General features: G+C 40.4%; 1 protein-coding gene across 4 annotated transcripts in view; it reads right to left on the reverse strand.

Moving 5' to 3' along the window:
* Window positions 1–24,613, reverse strand: part of LOC104152774 (TLE family member 1, transcriptional corepressor) — a 73,934-nt gene extending 49,321 nt beyond the window's left edge. For 3 of the 4 annotated variants that reach the window (XM_068927060.1, XM_068927058.1, XM_068927057.1), the window contains exons 1-5: window positions 24,317–24,487; window positions 23,702–23,802; window positions 21,969–22,032; window positions 21,832–21,876; window positions 761–823 (exon numbers count right to left, since the gene is read on the reverse strand). In XM_068927060.1, coding sequence (XP_068783161.1) covers window positions 761–823; window positions 21,832–21,876; window positions 21,969–22,032; window positions 23,702–23,802; window positions 24,317–24,340 — 297 coding nt within the window. In that variant the 5' untranslated portion in view covers window positions 24,341–24,487. Of the gene's footprint in view, window positions 1–760; window positions 824–21,831; window positions 21,877–21,968; window positions 22,033–23,701; window positions 23,803–24,316 lie in introns of all 4 variants that reach the window. The other variant, XM_068927061.1, reaches the window with a different exon arrangement.
* Window positions 24,614–24,999: the final 386 nt, after the last annotated feature.

Here is a 24,999-nt window from a genome sequence, read left to right on the forward strand (position 1 = left end):
CTCATCAAAAGCAAATGAGAACCCTGTAGGCAGTCAGCTCACCTCTTTACCCATGCCACTTCAGTATTAATTTTCTGACAAATGAATCATCCGTCTCTAATTGAGTTGACAGGACGATAATGTCAACTTCAAATTAGTGTCAATTTTAACATTTAAATATTGTGCGGGCACACAGAAAAACCTACTGAAATTTCAAACAGGAAGACTAAGTGGTTCACCAATCTCAGGAAGAATTACAAATGCTCTTTGCAAACTGCAGAGTTTGAAAAGGCATATCCAAAATAACAGGCTTCAAAACGTAACAGCAGCTGCCTACAATATGCTACAATCATAGTTATTCAGATTAGATCTTTTATGCAGGTTTGTAACCTTGAACATGGTTTTGCATCTGAGCTCACCTTCTACATCAAAATTTGATATGAGTTGTGTAGACAAGACCAGTGTTCTTATTTCACTGCATTTACATTTGACAATTGAATGCCAGATAAGCAATTATCACAATTAGAAGTGAAAGCATTTTGTTACATTGATAATATTTTATGGACTCCCCCTCTCCTCAGAGGATGAATGAGGCCTAGCCGTTGTCACTAGTTTGAACTCAGATTTGTTAGACCAAATTAGCAGGGGGTTTGCACACTTTAGCTATAACAGATGTTCCTTACACTTGTGCATCGTGATAAAATTAACATCTTAAAAATAGTTAATTTGCAAACAGAAAAGCAATATAATTGCAGTTTAACAGCTGAACAGTTTTACTTACTTCCTGAGACAAAAATGGGATGACTTGTGCACAAATTGTATTCAATCTCTTGGCGATTTCTGTCTATAGAAAAAAGTAAATATTTTGATTAAAACTGTGTTTTAGGCTTGTTCCCATTTATCAGCTTGTCTACAGGATCATATTAAGTCCACACACTGGAGACAACAAGAAAAAAATCAATCTGTGTTTTCATACTACTGCAAATATAAACAGTTAGTATACAGGCCTAGATCAGGACAAAGATTTAGTTAGCTACTTTAGGACATCTGCCATGTCTCAAGTACCTAATCTGTATACACATTTAAGCACAAATCTGGTCCTTGTACCTAGCTCGTTAACAAGTAAAGCATTTTCTGAAATCCATTAAATCCAAGATAAAACCTTTAAAAGGGTAGATTTGTTAATACTCAAACTATTAACCAGCAAAACATGAAGGTGATAGGCATAGAAGAAAATGTCTTTTACAATCTGTTTTACATCTATAAACTTGTATCTGGCTTTACAGTCTAGAAAACAGATTAGCTACCTTGCAAAAATTAAAACAAATATATCAACAAAAGGAGACAAACAGCACACGTAACAGAGGGCTGAAAACAAGATGTAGTATGAAGGATTCTTAGAAGAGGCATTTAAAGACAAAAGACAGAAGGTTTGCCAAGGAAGTACTGCAAATAAGTAGAAAACAACAAACAGGATGGAAGGAAAAAAAAATGGGGGGGGGGGAGAGAAGGAAAGGACATAAGCATAATCATGAATGTGGAGAAAAAACTGCCAGTACCCTGAACACAGAGACGAAAGAGACAGTAAGAAAGAGATGAATTAAAAGGCAAAATTAGTTTTGCCGACAGCAAAAAAAGTAATCAGGAATACAAAAGAAATACCAAAACAGAAATGAGGCAGAATGGAGACAATAGATACAGATTTCTAAGGCATCCATATTGAGAGAATTAAAATAATGCAGATAGGAAAAGAAAAAGAACCAGATCAGGAAATGTGATAGTCAACACTAACAAATTAGTGAAACCACGGGTAACAAAAGAACAATAAACCTAAAAACCAGTAGAGGAACAATCACTCACTGAAAGTGACAGAGAGCACAGCAGGATAAAACGTTTGAGGTCTACTTTTTATCAGCTTTATCTATCTCCCACTCTTGGTTCTCCATCTTCAACATAGACCTGAGAATAGGGTTTTTGTTGGGACACAGTAAGGCCAGCTAACGACAATATTTAAGGTTTACAGTTTGAGACCTACACGTCTGCCAGTTGTTCAGAACTGCTATCATAATTAACGCTCAAGTCTTAAAGAGGACTTCAAAAGCACATCGAACTTCAACTCCTACAAAAAGGTATTTTCACAACCCCTGTAGTTTTCTCTTAAAAAGATCTCCTGCAGTCATTATAACACAGTCGCACAAAATCAAAATTACTATCTAGATTTGAACCCAGCCTGTATCCCTGATACTCCGGATAGTTCTTGCCATGCTCTGTCATATCATTAAGTCAGATTTTGCTTTGTTTTTTAAAAGATACAGCAAATAAGCAATCACTGTTGAGAACTGCTAGGCTTTCCCCGAAACAAAATTCCACAACCCAAACAAAGATTAAAGTTTAAGAAGTTAGATGAAACCATTGTCAATTCATCTGCTAAGCCTTTCCTCAAACCCTCCCCTCATCCCATATTTCTTAGGAACAGATTTTTTTGTATGTGCTGATCTTTACACGTCTGTCAAGCAGTAATTAGGAAACAAAAGCCACATTCGGCTTTTCTCTCTCAGGAGACAAGTGATTTGGGGTCTAAATACAGCAGACTAGCTTTAACACCTCCTTCCCCACCTCAGAAATAATAGCAGTAGTATCTGACGGCACTGAGACTTGCAACACACCATCTCTTTGTCAAGTAACTGACTTTGGTCATGTGGGGTGCATCAGCTTCCACCAGATATCAACACTCAAGTCTTGCAGAGACAAGAATCTCCCCTTCATGTCTGAGATGAATTCTTCCCAGGACAAAAACACTCCTTCTCTAAGGGCAACGGAGAGGCACTTGCTTTCTAGCAGCCTTTCTTCCCCACACAAGGCAGGGGCAGGCACAGGTATCTTTCTCGTGATGTAAAGATCTGCCATCTCACACAATACTCGACACTAAGCAGCTTTGGTTTGTTCCCATTTTGTTTGGCCTGTGACCATAAAAATATCCATCATTCTAAGCATAGCCTTTTGTACTAGTGTTACGTAAGCTACTAGCAAAGATAGCACTGGGAAGTTATATTAACTACTTAACTACAAGGAAATCTGCTGGTACTTTCAGTGTACATTAACTTAAGGACCCCTAGGCAATTGTAAGAACCTACTCAAAAGGCTTTTTCCCCACATATATTGCTTTTTGGATACAGATAGCAGGTGTATCAGCTATAGAAAGATAGTATAATTGGAGAGAAGATACTTGGCTTCCAACAAATTCACTGTCCTAGATGGATGAGATTGGCTTTGTTTTCAGGATAGAAGCCAGAAAGAATGATAGCTGATGATAAAAGGAAAAAGGAAAAAACACTCAACTGTTTCCACTGAAAAGTTGTTTCAGTCTCTATAGCCTAAACAAGAACCTCCCTATTCAGCAATCCTGATACATAAGTATCCTTATGATAGCTGTGAAAGAATTTATTCTGAACTGTTTTTAAAACATGCAACTTGTCTACGTTACTGTTTTTCCAAACAGGTCCCAAATATATCTGAACTTCATTGCAATAACATAGCATACAAAACAGCTTGCAGTAAGACAAGAGAACATACCATTACATACTAATGATCAGCCCCACTGGAGGGCCAACAGATTTTTAATTATTATTTCTTTTTTACAAAAACCCTACTAAAAAGGATAAGAAATTAGGGGCAGAAAAAGTGAAGGTATGATAATTCATCACTCTTCCCTTATTTTCAAAGTATGTATGACAGGTAACATTAGGCTATTCCTAATTCTTTCTTTCTAGTGCTAACAGAAAAACGATTATACACAAAGCACAGATGAGGTGCTCTTAGAACAGGTGCAAGAACTAAAATACCCATCTGAAGAGCTGCTCTTGCCATTGCTATTCATTCCAATACTCAGCAGACGTTCTCTCTGTACATTGAAAAGCTGAACACTGAACCAGGCAGAGGGCATAATCAACTTTCCCCCTTTTCCCAGAATATTTACTTTTACAGCAATTGTCTCAGTAGCAGAATACCTGCCCTCACATCAGAGCTGGAAAAAGCTATCCCTCTGCATTTGGCTTTACTGAAGTAGTGCATCACTGCTTATCATATACAAGCAGCATCCCACTACTCATCTGTGGTTCCAACAAACTTATATGTACATATCATAAGTAAAAAAGTTTATTTTTGGATTCCTTGCTGCTGTTACAAGTGCACCTTAAGGAAGAAAACTGAAGAGACTATTCTGTACTGCACAACAAAAGTCTGCTTATATTTAAAAGGCAGTTTGTCGACCAGCGCTCTTTCCAATCCACAATTAAGTATATTTTTTAAAATTATTTACCCACTCTGAGATTTCATACATCTCCATCTGCTGTCCTTAAATATTTAGGAAGTATTCTCATTCATAAACATGTTCGGAAATTTATTTTTTTCCTCGAATGAGTTTCTAAGGTTAGGTACTGATACATATTTCACCTAATCTCTCCTGTCAGAAGTTGCAAGAGGTTGTTTTCAGTACTGAAAAAAAGCAAACTTCATGATAACTTTAAATACAAATTCAGCTGCTCAAAAGACAATGCACTTCCACCTTGGAAGGTGAAATCTCTTCAGAACAAAGATCAACCCTGAAAAGTTACAGCTAAAGGCAGCCTTCCATGTAAGCCATCCCATAATTGTACTATTTCTCATCCACAAACACTGCTAGAGCACTCAAATCTCCTATTTTGCATGCACATTCTAACCAATAACATTGTGTTTAATACACTCCCTGAAATTCATTTCACTGAAATACCTAGCACACAGTTACAACTGATGAGTTGCACCCATCTTTTAAATACATGAAAAATAAGAGATCTGAACACAGACTAAATCTACAACAACATTCTTCTATACCCAGACATTGTAGGAATTCTCAGATCATGTGACAAACCTTGGATTTTCAAGACCAGAGGCTTAGTAGGAATTACATAGGTGCTTCACTTCTCAACCCTCCTGCACTTCTTGCCCATTCCTAAAGGTTTCAGTTCACATACACACTACCATATAAAATTTGAAGAGAATGCTATTAATGGGGCTAGATTTCAGGATTAATGATAGTCTCTCCTTTACCATGTTAATTTTTCATTTAAGAGTTTGGGAAGGAATTGAAGCAGGGATGTTCTTCATCCATGTACAAGTGGTGAACATCTTAAATTTAGATATAGAGAGGATTAGTGTAACTAAAACATTATTCAGCCTCCACCACGGAAAAACTGCCATGACAATTCTTCTAGAAGTGAGTGAGAGAGTTTCATTCTTGAAAGTAAAAATTTCTTGAAGGAGTCTAAGAGAGCTTGGTTTAGAATACACTATTTCCAGATTTAGGGCTTATGTGTTTGGTAGCCCGCCCCCCCGCAAAAATCTCAGTTACTTCCAGATGTCCTCCGACTTAACAAAGCTATTATCTAACTACTGATCTTCAGACATGTAGGCCAGTCAGAAGAATGAGTAAACAAAGAATTCCGCAGAAGGCTGCTTGAGTAGAGACAAACACAACTAATTGCCTATGCTCTCCAGCTCCCTGGTAAAGCAGGCTGCAGAAGACTGCATCTCTCATGAAAGCCCTTGTAGCTCTATAGCAGCTCTTAGCAGAGCATCTCAAGTGCCCTTAATTGTTTGTGTTCTTAATGCAGAGCCTCTTGAATACATTCATTTTTAATAGAGGACTTGAGTGTGGGGCCTATCACAGAATGATAAAACTACTTCATTCACTGGTTCTTGCTGCTGCAGTCATTGTCTTTACATTTATTAGCAAACGACAAGCTTGTCAGGCCCCTGACTGAAGTGCTACCCTCCTTTTTGAAGCATCATTAAAAATTAACATGAAGGAATTCAGCTGTATTTTGTAAGATGAAGTTGAGCCGACAGCTTGTGTCTTCATTTGTGTAATTTTTGCCTTCATTCCTTCTAATTAACAACTTAAATGTTTTGACCTAACCTTCGCCAAACTCAAGTGTTTGTACTTGAATCTATCTTCTGCTAAAGTGAATTCTTAACATAATGACAAAAATAAAGCAGCCAGACCAGTTCCTAAATATAAGATTCACTTACAAAAGTCATTCTATTGAGCCGTTAAGAAAGAGTTTGTACATACACTTGTAACTTCTTTCTGTGCTTTGTTAAATAGTACAGCATTTTCCTTCACAGTAGTCTATTCCCGATCACTTTGCCTTAGGACAGCCTGTACTTTCCAAAGCATGATATAAGAACTTGTACTTAAATCAACATGATTTCATAGGCAACTATTGATTTTTGTATTGTAACGAAGATATAACACAAGTACTCAAACTTTAATTACACTTCTCACCACACCTACTACCCATGTATATTTTACCATTGATGCTGGAAGCCCAAGCATGAGGGAGCAACTCTTAGAGGAAGGTTGCCTTCTTCCATGAGAACTAGTCCATTAACCTTCAGCTTGAAGGGTTTTAACACTTCCCTCCCACCCTCCAATCAGTACCTACAGTTTTTGTCACAGCAGTGAGTTCAGTTATGGCATAAGCAACCCTGACAGCAAGAAATCAATAACTACCTGAATTAATCTAAAGTAAAAGTTAAATTATACAAAACATACTATTGCAACAGTTATTTGTTTTATGATAACTCTTGTGTTATCAGTGTTGAAATTCCTTAGAACTGTCTAGGCCTACCTTTATAAAACAATGCTCAGCAAAAATGACTGTGGAACCCTATGGGGAAGATCTAGTTAGAGAGGGTACCTATTCTAACCCACTTGCAAATTGCACTCCCTATGTCACAACATTGGATCAATATTTGAAAGCATTCTGTGGTCACTTCTTCAGGACAGATTTCTCTCACTTATTACATTTTTATTTACTTTGATTATTTTAAGTTAATTTTGAGAATCGCATTTGTCATTAGCTTTGGAAGAACACAGCCAAGGAGTAGCATGACTAAAAGAACAAAAACAAGAAAAAACAATGTTTCAGTTAAAAATTTCAGCTACAACTGGAATTGTAGAAGCAATATTTACTTAAGAGTACAGAATCCTACATGTTTATAGAAATTAGCTTTGTTTCTACGCTATACCTGAAGACTCCCCAGATGTTAAGTTGTGCAATTGGTAATACATATAAAAAGATGAGGGAAGTATTCTGTCTGGCTGAAAGCTGGTAAGACAAAACCTTTGTATGCAAAGTTTCATACTGTTTCCATGAAAATCATTTTGTCCACAGGATAATCCAGCAACATCAGACAGCGTATTCATGCAGAATCTCACTATTTTTGTAATCCTTAAACCTCTCTTCTAAATCCTTTCTACAGCTACTAGTTCTATAAGCCACTTTGATATACAGGATCATGCTGTTTTAACGGTTTTGGGGGGTGAGGGTTTTTTATTACTTATATACTTCTTTAAAAAAAATAGGAAACACTACAAAAGGGGGAAAATACTCAAGTACTACTGTAGTAGGAACAAACATGACATAGAATTTATGCAACATAAACACTTAAGGTACTGAAAAAACATCTTAATTCATCCCTTTAAAGAGAAAAATCAGAGAAATAGCCCTTACTGCACCAAAAAAAAAAAAGTTCATCACATCGTATTTACAAAAGCTTTAAAAGGTAGTTCTAAAGTACTCTGCCTCCACTTACACTTTCAACACATGGAAAGCCAAGTACAACACTGGATATCCTTTTGGATAAACCAAATGCACTTCCTGCCATTTATACCATGTAACATAGTAATCCGCTAGGGAGTAAAGGTCAGTATTGCACTTTTGGTCATTACTGAATCATTTGACATGTTCTGTGGTGAGGATGAGAGGAAAATCGAAGGCTGTAAGAATACTGCAAATGGCTTGACCTCAGACCAATTTTCATCTCCATCTGTCTAACAGACATGCAGCTAAAAGACCTATTTATGGGACATGTTTAACCGTTTTTAAATCCCTGTCACAAACCAGAAGTCAGTTAAATATTACATTTAACAAATCCTGGGCAAGAAACTGGGTGTGCCTATTTTAGTCTTCATCAGTTAAACTTTGTATTTTCATTTTCCAGCAGAACTGCTGAAATAAGCAGTACAGTTAAACAGTGAAGCCTTTATTCTTGCTGTGATTGAGATCTTCAAAAAACAGCAAAAAAGCATATATATTTATAGAGCATGCAGAAAACAGAGGCATTCCACAGCGCTTAGCTCTCTGCACGCTTTCTAGAACTGTGCTAGAGAAAGACTCAAGCACTTACAAAAAGTTTTGCTGCTAACAATTGGGGGGCAGGTATAATTAAATCTCAAAACTTAAATATTCAAAAGCCTCAAATGATTAAGGCTAGCATTCTATGAACTTTGCTGTTTGTGAGTTATTGAATCCACACTGAGCACAGAGATAAGCATATATTATTATTAATGGTCTTTTATTTAAAACTAACACACTACAATGTTTTGGCAACAGCTGTAAGAAGAAAAAAATAGAGGCAACATGCCGCTTAAAAGTTTAAGCCCCTATAGTATATCAATGTCAAACAACAGCGTGTCAAGCTAAGATTCAATTCAGGTAAGTGCCACTGCCAAATTTTCTTGTTCCCAGACGTGCTTTAAGATTATTTTATTGCTTAAAATTTAATTTGTTCCAACTCGTGTCTCCATGACAACGTTGGCTAACCCTGCAAATCATTTGGGTAATTGGATATCTTATCTTTCTATTGCTCTCAAATCAAATGATTCTGCTGGAATTGTAACAGCCAATCAAATTTACAGGCCTCTTGAGTAATAGACTCAGAGAAGTAGCCACATTCATCTCCTCTTTACAGCCATATTAACCAGTATGCGACAAACTGTGGAAGCTGGCCTTCAAACTACATTTTAAATTATAAACACTGTCATTACTAACATTCTCACCAATAGGAGGGAGTGGGAAGGTTTATTCTCAACAGAGAGTTGGAATTCAACCTGTCAAGCAGCAAAGAGTAGCACTCATTTCAGTAACTGGAACAATCCCTGTATTTTGGGCATAAACTGTCAGTTTAACATGACATATAATTAACAAATACAGCTTTCCCTCTGCCTCACATTTGCACTGCATGCTTTAATCACAAGGTCAGCCACCCACAAAAGGATGATATTAGAACTCCAGAAAGCTGACGTGAAAAATCTTTAGCTACAAAGAAAACCCCAAAACACCAACATATTGCAGACAGGGGTGGGGAGAGGAAGGAGCAACAGAAACGTTAGCAGAACAAAACCTCCAAGTGACAAAGACACAGAACACTAGATAATTTCTGGAGTGCAATTAATATTTTTATTTCATTACCCAAGCTACATTTCTCTGAAGTCTCTTTATGTAAGTTTAAATTACAGTAAGGTCATGTTATTTAAGCATAAGCTACATATGATGTACAAATCTGCAGCTACACTTATCAAATGTCTACCATGGGTTTGGACTTCATTCAGCTACAAAGTGCAGTGACTGGATACATTTCAGACGTCTAATTTCAATTCTCTGTATTAAAGCAAGCTGCTACATAGCACTCAACCAACCTCTGTAAACAACTGCCCATCCCATTTGCAGCTGTAAATGCTGTTGAACACAAGCCAACTGGCAAGAATGAAGCTGTTGTCAGGATGCTAAAGAGCTCCTTTCACACATCTTTAGTGTCAATACTCTTCTCAAAGTGGGCTAAACAGGACAGTTATCACATCTTCCCAATCTTGCTTGAGCGCTCATAGAAAGCTACAAAAGCTCTATTAATCAGTATTTTAGTTCCAATGTTTTCTTTGCATGACTAACCTTCAATACACACAGAAATGTTTGAACATCCGAGCCAGGCAGCAGAGCTATATTTTACTTCCAAGTTATTTTCCCCATATACTCCCCCTCCATCTCCAGATCCCACTTCTATTTAGATTCCATGAAATGCTGAGCAAATCCTAGGCTCATTTCAGTCACTAGCACTCCACAAAAAGCTACCAAGTTGAACTGAATTTATTTCTGGAGGCATACATCTATCACTTCACATCACTGCCGGGAGACTTTTGGGACTTGCCCAACACCTCCACTCACCAGTCGAGCAGAAAACAATACCAAAGGAGGTAGAAGGGCCACATTAGGGAACTACCAGATTAGCGAGTTAAATAAGGCTCACAGAAGGCATCTATCAGGTAGGAGAGCCGCTAAAAGGAAACACCAGGAGCACTCAGCTGGGAGCAGAGATTTTCTGGCAGCAGTGAGCTATGAGATGAGATATCCTCTTTCCACAAAACTACACCCTCACTTGCCACACTTAGGGTGGCAAGAAACCAAGAACTCTAGAAGAAACTCTAGAAGAAACCATGTCTCTAAAATTATCCATCATAAAAAGCAGCACACCTGTACCTACTGTGCCCCTGTCAGAAAGGGGTTCTATTAGCCTTGTTTGGTTTACGACATATTTCAAAACCATTTCCTACTTATTTTCTTTTCCAAAAGCCACATTCAAATGTCTGTATACATCCTTGCATCACCTGCCACACTGAGCCACTTCACTGGGAAGGCATTAGAAAGCCAGAGTTGTTGCATAGCTGGAGAAATGCCTAGAGTTACTCAGCTTCCAAAAATTAGAGCTTAAAAGTTCCTCAGACCAAGCACATACTTTTACAGTACTCAAGACAATAATGAAACTCCCAGTCAGAATGTATTCCTTATTAACACTCACATAAGGTTATAATAGTGGTAGAATTTATACCTGGATAGAACCGTAAGCATGCAATGTGACAAAACCCAAGACAAACCACACTTCAAGACACGGGACTGAAATTCTGGGAGGGGAAGGGGAAAAGAAATTAATACACCACATTCACTAGCACTTCACAAAAAGTTACAAAGTTGAACTGAATTTGCCAGGTATGCCACATGGATTTATGTATTTTAAATCTAACTTCACACTTCTACAATACTTCTCTTCGTAATACTTTACAATACATGTTCACAACTCAGTTTCAAAAACTTGCCATATCACAGCAAAACAACTGAAGGCCTTAAAAGGTGTTCATAACAATGCCCAAATTGACAACTTTCCTTTAACAGCTGGAAGATGTCAGCACTGACCCTTAAAAGCAGCAGTCCTGAGGACCTATTTCTACATCAATAACTGTAGTCCACACAAAGTGTCTTCTTACATTACTGCAACATCACATGACCAAAACCTACAGCATTCAAGTAATACTTAATTACACACTAAAAAGCTGTGGTATATAACCTCAAACACGTAGTGCTCACATTAAGATCCAGAATACAGGGGTAATTAGACTTGTATTAGACCAGGGGTAATTAAGCAGCAGGCAGGGGAGCTCTCGGTGCTATTAGGTGACCGGCTAATGAACAACAACTTAGGAAGACACGTTAAAGTCTTTTGTTAGCAACTAGCAGAATTATCCTGCACACAGAACTTGGAGGGGAGGTAAAAAATAATGGGGATTTTTTCAACATAGGCAAAAGGCTTGGAAACCCATTCAAAATCTTGGGAACACATCTGTTGTCCCAAATAACTTTCTTCCACTCTCAGAGTAAACTAGTAAAAATACCCTCTAGATTAGGTTCTAATAGAGAAGAACTGTTTAAAACCGTCCAGGCAGAACCGCCAATCACTGTATGGTTTACAATCGTTGGGACAGAAAGGAATAAAAATAAAGCTATACTTCAGGAAGACAAATGCCTATAAACTAAGAACGGCAAAGTTCGGCTTTATAGGATCTGTTCCTGAGGGGTAAGACAGAGGCATTATGGAGAGTTGAAAGTTTGTTTAGGAAGCAATATTGACTGTGAGATTAAGATGAGAGATAATCCATCTGAGAAGAGAAGAAGGGGGGATAGAGGAAAGGGGAGGGATGGAATTGTACCAAGAAACTTAACTCCAAACTTTTAATTGACCTCACACAAAGAGGGGAGCATACAAGAAGTAAGTAGAAACTAGGTCAGGTGAGGAAGTACAAATACATACAGCACAAGCACATAGTTACAAAATTATGTGCCACAAGTAAATGACAGCAAAGGTTAACTAAGTGCTCTACGGGGTGAAATAGTAGGAAGAAAAACAAAAAAGGGCTTGATCCCTTTACTTACAGAAGAGGTACAGTCAAAAAGACAAGCTATTCTTTTTGAGTATATCTTAACTACACAAGAATCATTAGCAACCAAATAATTAATACATTGACCTTATGTAACTAGTAATTTGTAGCTGCTGAGACAGGAAAGGAACAGATTAGAGAACGTTCAAGTTAATGTTTTCAAATTGACTAGGCCCAATGAACTTCATTAAGGGTAAAAAAAGCACACTAGTGAAATCTGAGCAGTTAGTGGACCCACCTTGCAGACCTAAAACCAACAGGCGGATAGAAAACTATGAAAGCATAATGTCTAATAAAGACACAAAAACAAATGAAGGAGCTGAGATACTCCAGCTTGATTACTATTCCTGAAGTTTGGAAAACGAAAAGGGCCCATATCTGTAAACTGTGAGGTGAAACAGAGATAAGTTACAGCTTACAAGGGTTTTTCAAGAATAAAAAACATCAGACTAATGCAGATTCTGACAAGCCTTTATGGCTAAGAGGAGAAGCAGATGATATTAATGTCTTCAAAATTTGACATTTGTGACATTTGTAGGAACAACCGAAATAACACAGCCTAGCTAAAACTTCATGAGAACAAGCACAAAACCTGTTGATGATTAAACCTCCAATGGATACATTCTTCTCTTTTAGAAGAATGAGCAAGTTCTGTACGGATGACAGGCCCGATATTTGTCAATATTTTCTTTAAGAATCAGGATAAGTGAAGATATTTCATGCTTACTAATTTGTAGAGAGCTTCAAGCTGAGAAAGACTAAATGTGCTAGAAGACAGATTCACAACTCACTCTTCACAGAATGGGAAGAAGAGAAAAAAGAGGATAAACAGGCATAAGGTATCACAGCACACTAAACAGGAACATAAACAATGCATGAGGAAACAGATCAGGAAAGAATATTTCAGCCACAGTGGATCAGAAATTAAACATAAGTTAATGGTACGCTACTGCAAAAAAGGCTACCACATTGAGTCATATGGTAAGTAAACTTTCTGTGCTATTCAGTATGGGGATGCCTCTACCACTGGAAGACTGCACTCATTTTGGGCACTGTACCTCACCTGGGCAACGCTCAGAGAAGGATCATTAGACTGTAGAGGTACATAAAAGGCTTCTGGAAAGAAAGGGAATGATCTGGTCTCCCTATGCACATTGAGCAAAATAAGGAGGAAGAAGCTGAACTTTTAGCAGACTAGATCCAGGCTATTATTAAGGAAATATTTCAATAATAAGGACAGAAAAGCACTTGAACACTTCATCAAGACAGTCTGCAGGTCACCACTATTGTTAAATCTTTAAGAGACTGGACAAGTACTCTGTCAGGAATGACACTCATCCTTTTTATCCCTGCAATTCTACAATTCAGCTTGCAGCCCTAAACTGAAATAGAAGAGTTAAAAGCTCTTTTTAATTGAAGAATTTGCTTAACTGGAGATTTATGTCCATCATGTGGAGGCCACAGACAGCTAGCTGTCTGCAAAGTAATGGCTAGCAGCACAAAATAGTTTAAAAAAATAAAGATTCAGAACCACCTTACACCCAAACCCACATATGCCAAAGAAGGACAGCAATAAATTAATGTTTGAATTTTTTTTAACTTTGTTGTAAATGGAAATCATTGTGGCAACACCACAAAAGAATGATCTTTGAATTAAGTTATTTTTCCCAAGAAATTGTGGTATTTAATTCAAGCCTTCACTTTTAAAAAGGTTGAGATCATCATACAAGGAAGCACAGACCGCAGCAATTTGGGGTTTTCACAATACTTAAAAACAATTCCACAAGTAAGTAGACTTCCACAGACTATAAAAGGTATACTGCTTTGGATGTCCTTTCCTTATCTTGACCTAACGAAAGCAGGTTTCCTCATAGACTTAATACCTGATCAAGATGCAGCTAAACAAGTATACCCATTCTGCTCCCCTTCTCCAAAACTGAAAGCTACCTTTTTGTTTTCACCTGCTAATCCATTAAGCCTTTAAATCGGCACAAGCAGACGCAGCAGCGTTTTGTTCCCTAAATCAATTTTCTCCTCAGCCATCAACTAGATGTTCCAGCACAGAGAAAGAACAGTCCTTCCCTTCTAATTCAAAAATCCATACTGCCATTGCCCTTGCAAACTGCTAAACAAGCAGTATCGGCAATTCACTTGTGTTCTGTAATATATTTACTGCAAATCCCAACGGCTTGCCTCCTAATGCAGTTTTCTATTGTGTCTGTTCCTGTCAATACACTGACTGGTCACCTTACAAGTAAGTTGCTTTGATGAACTGTTTACCCAGACATCAAAAAGCTTCAGGAAGACGACGCAACAAGATTAACCCCCACCACCACCAATTCTATGCTGCTAGGGTTTTAAAATATAACAACCAAAAATCCACTCAGAACACACATTAACCTCAATTTTCTGTTTTGCTGCTACATAATATAGCAGCCCCTATATGTAACCCACCCAACACACCTAAGAACTTTCATTTGCAGTTTAGTTATTTGTGCTAACTGTTCACACTTCTGAAAAATGTTTAAGAAAGGCTGAGTAACTCAGCTGATCCCTCAACTAGAGATCAGAGGTTTCTTAAATACTGCTCAGTTTATCATTACCTGCAGAATACTATTATCCATTATAAAAAGTTCAGTGAAACCTACCCAACTAATATTTTTTCCTAAATCATTCTCCCCATGCTAGATAACATGTTTTTTTTTTCCCTTAAGAACTAGGCTTGCTAACTAACATAAGCCCCAATAGTTAACTTCAAAAAATACTACTCTATGAAATAATGCTATAAAATTTTTTATTCTATTTGCCCATCAACAAATTATTTTTATAGTGCCAAACAAGAGAGTTCAATACTCTTTTCCTGGCTGCAGGAATCTTGACAGAGCAACAGAGAAGGTTGCTTTTTAAGTAAGAAGACAGAAGCAAACAAGAACTTCACCATTAGGTCTTTTTTCTGAAAAGACCACTCAGGAAATATATACACACATTTTTTTTTTTTTTAAGTAGTCAGACTTAAACTAGAGTTCAATAAAGAATAAATTCAATTTTACCAAGCAAGTTTGCTCTTCAATCACTACCAGCACTATGCCATATATGGATAAATAATGGCCAAAAATTACAAATCGGGGCAGAGGTAAACTGTCCAAGGGCGGTCTACAGTAGAGTGGCAGAGATGCCTGTATTACAACCTGTTGTATGAATATGTTCAGCAGTGCAGCCAGGAAAAGAGTAAACAGTATTTAAAAAGTGTGTTCTCCAAAGAATTCGAAGCAACAACAATAACTGACTGAAAAAAAAAAATCACAGAAGGACTTTACAAGAATAAATGGGCAATGAAAAAAATTCTGTATAGACAGATGTAAAGTTACACACATGGGGAATATCCACTACTAGCCTTAGTGTAAAATGAGGGCTTCTAGTTTCACTCAAGAGCAAGATCTCGGAAACATGAAAGATGACTCTAGCAGTTCAGCGTTCGGTGGCAGAAAAAAAAAACCTACACATGCACACACACAGATATTGCTTACTAAAGGAGCAAAGAAAAAAAAAACCAAGAAAACAGCATTACACCATTTATACCATTACATAAATATCTGCTTCACCCATACCCAGAGAACTGCAGGTAGTTCTAGGTCCCTCATTTCAAAAAGGCTATGTTGCAAATGAAAGAGGTTTAGGGAGAAGCAAAGTTGATGAGTAAAGCTATGGAATAAGTTGTACTTTAGAAACTGTGTAGGCTGGGACTGCCCAAACAGTCAACATAGATGGGATATTACAGAGGCCTATAAAACTTTGAGTGCACAGAGAAGGCAGCTAGACATCAGGTGTTTACTTGTCTCCTCTGAGAATTAGGGGCAAAAGATAATGAAAATCAGGTTCAAAGTAAACAAAATCAGCCTCTTTAACAAAAACACACACACTGCATGTTAGATCTGTGAAGCTCCTTGCCAAGGTCGTCCTTGACAGAGACAGCACAAAGGCCTTGCTGGTTCTGCCCCTAGGAGACCCACTCCTTGCAACAGCACAGACAGAGGAGCCAGAAGAATAACACGCTAAAAATCAGTTTTGCAAAAGAGAGCGCAGGGGGTCCTGGAGGACAAATGGAACATGCAGCAGCATCACAACCTTGGGACGATGCTAACCTCATCCTAGGAGGTAACAGTACGAGTGCAGCCAGCTGGTTCAGAGAAACAGCTGTTCCCCCCACCTTTAACACTCAAGATCCCACAGGTACTGCACCCAGTTTTGGGCTTCACAGTAAGAGGAAGATGCTGACAAACTGGAATGAGTGACTAAGTGATGCCACTAAGATATCAGGGAGCTAGAGCACGCAACGCACCAGGAAGAAGTCAGATTTGTTCAGTCTCAAGAAGAGAAAGCTGGGGGTGGGGGGGCTGGTGATGGCTGAGGAGGATCTTATTGTTGTCTTCAACGACCAAACAATTTATTACGGAGAAGATGGAGCAACATTCCTCTTCAAGGTGCACAGAAGAAAGAAGATAGTCATCAGTGCAGCAAGGAAAATCCTAATCAGTTAAGGAAAAAGTTCTTCTCAACAAGTGAAGCACTGGAACATGTTGCCCACAGATAACAGGTGATGTGATATAAACAGACCTCCACAAAATATTAAAGATGGAAAACTGATACTCAACCACAGTTTTCCAAATCAGACTGAACATGGAAGCACTTGCATTTAGGTACTTTAAAAGCCATAGCCAAGGAATACTCTTAAGGATGTGTTTATTAAACTAGCTGTTTCGATGCACACATCTTGAAAGATAAAAAAAATTCTCCCTATCAACTGTTAGTTCTCCTTTTCTGAAAGGAAGTATGTGAGCAACTACTACAGCTCAAACAGCTACATCCAAAGACCAACTAAGAAGCGTGACACAAAAGATGCAAACAGTAACATTTATTGACATAATTGTCATTAGATATTTCCAAATCTTACATTCAGTAGAAAGATGACGTTAGCAGCTCTACTTAAAGCTATTACTTCTAAAATAACAGTTTCATACCGTACAGTCGCTCCATAAGCGCCACTTAACCTAAGATTTTTTGAAGGCTTTCACTACATGTCAGTGGCCACCTACCAACAAACCTGGAAGATCCTATTTTCTATTTTTGCACAAGAGGTATAAAGCATTTTTATCCCCTTACTACACCTACTTCACTGCTGGAGCAGGGCAGGGGGGAAAAGGTGATTCAGATGCTCAGCCTTTCAGCTTTGATTTGCTGTTACAACTAGCAAAAGAGAACACTAAGTTTTTCCTGAGACCTGTTGTCAAAGAAACACTCCGTGTTCATGAAATGTCCTCCTTCTCACTTATGTCTCTCCCAGTCCTAAAAGACATAAGCAAACCTTTTTGCCTCTCAAACTAGTCCGTAAAGGAAGTACATCCATACAGACTATTGCCAATGTTAAGTTCCATCTATGCAAGTGAAGTCTGACAGCATAGGTAGTAGGAATGCACTCCCACCACCACGGTTACCTGAAATGTGGCAAATCACATCTATGATGCAAGATGATCGTGTGGTATTTAATGTACACACAATATACTGTGATGCACTTTTTTCGATTACGTTGTATATAAAGTAAATCCAAAACCTGATATAATAGATACTATCTGGTAATGTGATTATCTAAAAGCTACATGGAGAGGTATTTCCCGTAGTGCCTGAAAATCTGTAAGATAACTCCCTAACGACGTTAATCTCAGACTTAAATGTAACTCAAAAACTGAGAAAGTTGAACTCATTACTCTGGTCTTCCCTCCTTGCTCAAACTGGTAACTGTATTTGTGGCCGAAACAGCAGTATTATTGATCTAACTGTACTCACTTAGAAATCCAGTATTTGTACAGTAAATACAATTTTTGAGAGAAGACATTACATCCCAACTAATCTTGGCATTTGCCCTTTTAAATAAAAAAAACTGGTTCTGCATGCCTTACAGCAAGAGCCAACTCTAACATTAGCCTCTTGAAACACTCATTTGGCAGCATCAAAACCTTTAGAATTCATGAAGGTTTTCATTGCAATAATTAAAAAGCAAGTAGAAAAAAGACCAAAAAAAAAATCTTTAAATCCCTTTCAACAATACTGCTATCCTATTAGGGAGCTGTAGAGAGCTAACTAAGCTTCTTAATTCCTTTCTATTTAACCCACTCTCCTGGACACTGATGTTCCAATGAGATACCAGTAGAAAATTTAGGCCTTGCCCATAGAGCGCTAGACACCATTTGATAAAATGGTCCAAACAAAAACGTTCCAACTCTTGTACAATTCGTTATCATAATACAGTTCAGGAGCTTGTATTTTAGCACTTTCTACAGGAGGCAGGGTACTGAACGACAGGTTTGCCTCGAGGCAGGTCACAAAGATCATAATAATCTGCCCAAAGAGAAGGAGACCCACCTGCCACTTTTAGGATAGCAGAAACAAATACCGTAGTAGCTCATATAGTCTGTCAGTTGGTTCAGCAATGATAAATTTTTCTTTCTTTGGCTGCCTGCCACTGAACAAATGCTAATCTTGCACCTAAACAATCTGGGCATTAAACATACAGGAAGTCTTATCTTCTGACTCATGACAGAAGACGACAAACATTGTTGGCGAAAATAAAGAGGAACTGCCCTAATAGCCAAGGGCAGCAATCCTTTAGTACAGTAGGATTTTTAACATCCAACAGACTCCACATCTTTGCAGGAGCAGTTGTTGCAACTGCTTTGCTAGCCACAGCTTCACAATGGGAAAATCGGACTGGGACAGAATAACACAAAAGGGGAACTTAAAACCACACAAAATGCCCCTACTCATTATGATTTCTTGATGCATAGGAAAATGGTATCTGAATCACATGTACCTATCCTAAACATTCTCAGGTGCTCATTTCCATTTCAGATATGCAAACATTACTCATCAACTATTCAGGTTTATAAAAGCAAACATCTGAAAACAAACAATGCACATGTAATATTCTCTGTAGAACTAACCTTTGAAATTCTTAAATATGCCATAAATATGCCAAAAAGATTATTTATTCCCTGACCACTGTTCAGCCAGTAGGGTGAATGCAGCAAGAGTATCTGGATTTATGCAACTGAACATTCCAAAGTGGCAAATTTAAAGTTGTGAAGGAAGCCTTAGCACAGCCATTTCTTGACTTAAATGCAACATATTCAAGTGGAAAGCTCTGTAACATAGCTCTTTGTGTAGGGAAAATTCACTTCAATTAAGTCTGTTTATAGCAGCATTCAAGCCTTAACTAACTTTATTTCAGCCAAATTATAATAGATTGCCAAATTAAATGCAAAGGGAACTGTATCAGCACAAGAAATGAACCCTTTCATGAGCAGGCAAACTACAATTACATCATTTTATCCAAGTGACTCTACTTTAACAGTGATCCATACAGCACACTGCATAAAGTAACATAGCTGCAGTGTAATTTTTTGTTTTTAAAAACAGCAGGCCAGCCACTCAAAAGGTTTCACACTGAGCAAGTGTTGCATCCACACAGGAGGCAAGTCTTAAGAACATTAAAGTTGTTCAGTGGAAAGTTTCCCCATCACTGCATTTTTCAGTAACAAAGATGTTGTCAGAAATGACAATTTTTCGTGTCCCCTGACGGTGCCTTGCTAGCATTTGGTTATAAGCCATAAAGCAGGAATAATTTCAGCCTGTCAGGAGTCTAGCTAATGCCCAGTTTCCCCCCAGAGAGAATTCCTGTCAAACGTAATGAGAGCTCCAAAGGCCCTCTCTACAACATAATGAGCACTTAGGCCATGCTGGTGATCAGCCAGTAAAAAGCATCAATTTGAGCCTGGTTACTCCCTTGGGGCTAGACGTCACCAGTTTTAATAAGAATTATGATTACTATCTGCCAAATGCCTCCTCAGAACTTATCGTTTGCACTGGAAATTCGAAAGAACGTCACTGGGTTTTTTTGTTTCCTTTAATCTAAGCCCTCCTATTGTAATGCAATTGTAATGCAACTATTTGCCATAGCAGGCATTTAAATCAAGATTCTTTAATATGAAGGTGGCACTTTCATCAGAAACTAGACTTACTTAACATGTAAAAGCATAGTACCTAGGACTCATATCCAGGGAAGTTTATCCATTTAATGTTTTTTCTTAAGTGCTTCTTAACAGCATACACAGAGTTAGCGTTCTCTATTCTCCCCAACCAGTGCCAAGACAGGTATGACGCTCTGTCAGAAATCTTATCACAAAAGCCTCTACGTTATCACTGCATACTGGATATATAATTATAGTTGCCAAGCATACAGAACATTAAACACTTGCAATACACAGATGTTAAGGTCAAAGTGGAAACTTCAGTTCTGACACTCCTTCATCTCATGGGCTTAATTGATTTTACCATAAATGTACCAAGAATTAACTTTAGGGAGGTCACATGTTCTCTTCAAAGAGCTTATGAAAATAACAACACATTCACTTTGCACCAAAAAAGGCTCCCACAGAGATGTTGCCTTCCTCGTAAGCTGCAGTCTGCTTTAAAGTTGTTTAGGAGGAGGGAAGGAGAAAAAAAACAAAGCAAAAAACACCACATACAAGCATCTCGCCCCCCAAGATCTCAGCCTGAAAAAGTTAGCTCACAGAAAATCCGCATTCTTCTGAAACAGAAGATAAAAGAAACTACAGCAGCTACAGTACAGAACTGAGTCAAGCACTACTCCGGTTGTTCTATCTACCTTCCCGGTGCGTTACTTTAAAGCAATATAATCATCATAATATTTCTGCTTTTTTCACTATTATGCATTTAAACAACTGCATCTCTAAAAACAAAAGGCCAGACAAAACTATCACGGAATTATAACATCACCTTAGCAAATACAGATTTTTAGGGGAGGGGGGGAAAAAAAAAACAACAACAAAGAGTTCAGAGTTACAACAGCAAAATTCACGTCTGCAAGTCGCTTGCTTAATGAAAGTCTTTGAATATACTGAAGATCTGAAGCCTGAACTAATCAATTTCTTCGCTGTGCCCTAGCCGGTCAGCCATGCTCTTTAATTTAATGAAACAAGAGTTTTAGATGAAATAGCACATATACATCAAGAAAGAATTGTATTGTTGCACTTTGAAATGTGTCCAACTGTGCAACTTCATCTAATGATAATTTTTTTAAGAGGCCATCGATTTCTGAAAGACTTATTGTACCAGCATCTTGATGAAAAAAGTGAATGTCAGCATATCTACAGAATACTTACACCCTGCCATTAATGCTTTCTTTGGCAGACAATGACTACTCAATTGAGGGTCCTCTGGGCTGAGCAATCATTTAGCTTTTCTTCTCTTACGAGGTCCTTAGTGTCTTGTTCCAGTTCAATAATCTTTTTATTCACCATTATAGCGGCCATAAGTGTGAATTTTATGGGAACTTGCAAACTCAGTCATAACCAGAGCTTTACAAGTCACTAATCTTTTCATACCTTTAAATGGTAAGAATTCGAGCAACTATCACAACATACGCTATACACACATAAGCCTGGTTCTACATATTAAAGGCTCGGCCAACGACACAATAAACCCATATAAAGCAGAACTAACATCAAGAAAGCACTGTTGCTCAATCTAAAGCATATCTGATTTAACAGTAGGCAAGCAAAGGTGTACTAAGCACAGCTATCAATCAGTCCATTCTTTCAGACATATAATACTGTCATTCAAATATAAATAAAAAAGCTACAGTTAAATACACTGGACTACAGATTTATGGTTTAGAAAATGAAATGCCTTACCTGTTTGTGCATTTCAATGTTTAATCCATATGACATTTCATAATACTGCAAATTAAGAAACATATGTTACTTCCTCATGCTGGCTAACAATTGTATTAGAAAATATTTACAGAAATAAAAAAAACAAACTTACTTACCATCACATAGTGCCTCTGCATTTCTGTCTTTTCACTTGCCAGTTTCTCACATTCCAATTTAAGGCTACAAAATAGATCACACTTACATGTAAGTGTTATGTCATTTGTTTTGACATCTACCCGCCTTATTCATATTTTGACAGAAAAAGCTCATTAAGAAAAACTCATAAACTAACATGCAAACAGAGAGAAACTTGGTTTATCCTTTAAATACAAAAGCTGAACAGGCAGCTTAAAAGGCATATAACAGCATTCAGGAGACAAGACCAAACTTTCCTTAAAACAACGCAGGCAATCTTCATGCTCTGACAAAGAGTTGGATGAAGCACAACAAACTCAAGCTATGATATTATCTAAATTTCTCTAAAGTTCTTGTCAGTAGTAAAATAAAAATATCTGTTTGACATTTAATAAGTTATAGCTAACTCATATTGCAATTTGGGCATATCTACAATTTTCACCCTCAAGTAATCTTCACTTTATGCTAGCTTGTCCACAACTTGAAAATCAATAGCTTCGGCCATCCTTGCCAGTAAGTCTTCTATTTTTGTTTTCGTAAATGAAAAGCTGTATTTGGAATTTGTATTTCGCATCACTCACAGCCTTGTAATTCTAACTACTGTCATTGAGGGGAAAAGCTTCAATGTTCCCTTTGTTCTTCAAACAAACTGCTGATTTTTTTTTATGACACTAGTAAGTAACCTGTGGAGCAGCTAATGTGTAAGCCAGGATCTTTCACTTACAATAACAAATGTTCACAGTTTACACTACATTTTTAAAGTAATAAATGGCTTAGTCAAGCCAACAGTTATAGATAAGACTCAGACTATGGTGTCGTAGGGGGAAACACGGAATCTAATCAGAGCCAAGGGAATTCCAACACGGAAACTTGCAGAGACTTCACTCTCGTCTACAACTTGCAGAGGCACATAAATACAAATTTTGTGAGGAAGAGATTCTCCCCAAAACGCCAAATGCCCTATGTATGCAACAAGCAGCACCCATATCCTAAACACGCTGAGGTAGGGACTTCGGCAACAAGCACAAACACTCGCAACACGAGTGTCCGAAGGACAGCGCAGCAATCTAAAGTGAATGTCATGACTTCAGTCGACTCATGTTAACTCGGCGGAAGCACTCCGATACTTGCTGCTATTACAACGTTTCTCGGTTAAGCACCGCATGCTGGGATTTTATTATTCTTCGCATTAACACCACACACAAAGAAGAGCAAACATGAGAATTAGTCCCCTGAATGGCCTGTGCCACAGAATTAGAGCTGGTCTCCTCCCAAAAGCAGTTTAGAAAACCCTCGACGTAGGGTGTCCTAATCTCTTTTTTTTTTTTTAATCGTATACAAGTTCTGAGCGACTTCAGCTCCGGCATTACCACCATTTCACAGGTGCCCAAGCAGCAAGTCAGCACGGTCCCCCTCGGCTCTATCCTCAAGATTACACTGCCTCCTACTGAACTTCCGGCTCTCCGCCGAAACCCTAGCCACAGCCCCGGCTCTCCCAGCGCCGCCTCATACAGCACCGGCCGGCGACTACCGGCAGCGGCGGCCAGGCCCGGCCGCCGGCCCGCACCGACCGGCCAACGGTCGGCTAACGGCCGGCCAACGGCCGCGCTGCGCCGCGCGCCACCGCCTGGACGCGGCGGTTCAGTACAGCCCCGCGCCGCCGGCAGCCGGCCGGGCAGCGGGACCCCCCTCCCGGGCCGCCCGCGGCGCTCACCTGTGGTACTGCGCCTGGAGGAACTGGAACTCCTCCTTGATGCGGTCCAGCGACTCCGGGATGGTGAATTTGAAGGGCTGACCCGCAGCCTGGTGCGGCGTCTGCGGCGGGCGCGGGCGAGAGAGAGGGGCACGGTGGTGAGACAAAAGCGAGGCGGCCGGCACCCCGCGACGGAGCCGCCGCCGCCGCCCCAGCGCCGCGCACTTGTCGCCCACCTGCCCGCCCCTCGCCTGCGGGGCCGAGGGCCAGCAGCGCCGCCCGCCGCCCCGGGCGGCCCCGGCCCACCCGCACTCGCCGCCATCTCCCGGCGGCGGGGCGGGGCGGCTCCTCCCCGCCCAGGGGGCACGGCCCGGCCCGGGCGCCGACTGCGGCGGGGAGCGGCCCGACGGCAAGGTTGACACCGCCGCCGTTTCCCCAGCAAATAAGTTGCGTATGAAACAACAAAAAAAAAAAAAGGGGGGGGGGAAGGGGAGAGGGGGCGCTGGCCCCTCCCCTGCCCCGGCGGCCGCCGCCGCGCGGGCGGAGCCGCTCTCCCCGAGCCGCGGAGCAAGTCGGGCGGGCGCCCACCGCCCACCGCCGCCGCCGGGGCCCGGGCCCGCCCGGTGCCGTACTTACGGGATGCCGGCTCTGGGGGAACATGGCTCTGGCCGCCGCCGGGCTCCTCCGCAGCTCAATTCTGGCGGCGGGCCCCCCCCACCCTGCCCCAACTTCAGAGCCCACAGGGAAACGGCGCGGGTGGGGGGGCGGGGGGTAGGTTCGCCCCCCCCCCTCCGCGGGGGGCGGCAGGAGGACGGAGGGAGCGGGCGGGCGGCGCCGCTCAGAGCCCCCGCCGCAGGGACATCCCGCGGCCGCAGCCTCCTTTGTCGCTGTTGTCTCGGGGGGGGCCGGCGGCCGGCAGCCGAGCCGCGCTCGGGACAGTCACGGGCAGCTCCGCGCTCCTTCCGCGCCGCTCCAGCCCTCAGGCGGCGCCCGGGCCGGGCCGGGCCGGGCCGCGGTGGGTGGGCGCCGCCGCCGGTGTAAATAATCCCCGTCGGAGGCTCGCGAGTTGCCGATGCGATGGTAACAGCGGAAACCCCGGGCGGAGGCGACTCCTCTCCCCGTGCCAAGAGGGGAAAATCCAGGCGCAGGAAGCGGGACGCGGTGTCAGCGGCGGGACCGCGGCACGCCGGCGGCGGGGCGGCGAGAAGTCTCCAGGCGGGGCTGCGCTGCTCCCAGGTGCCGGCGGAGGGGCCAGGTCATCGGCACGACAGCGAGCGAGCGACGAACACGGGAGGAAGGAGGGAGGCGGAGAGCTCTAC

The sequence above is a fragment of the Struthio camelus genome, chromosome Z (assembly GCF_040807025.1).
Source record: "Struthio camelus isolate bStrCam1 chromosome Z, bStrCam1.hap1, whole genome shotgun sequence".
Classification (NCBI taxonomy): domain Eukaryota; kingdom Metazoa; phylum Chordata; class Aves; order Struthioniformes; family Struthionidae; genus Struthio; species Struthio camelus.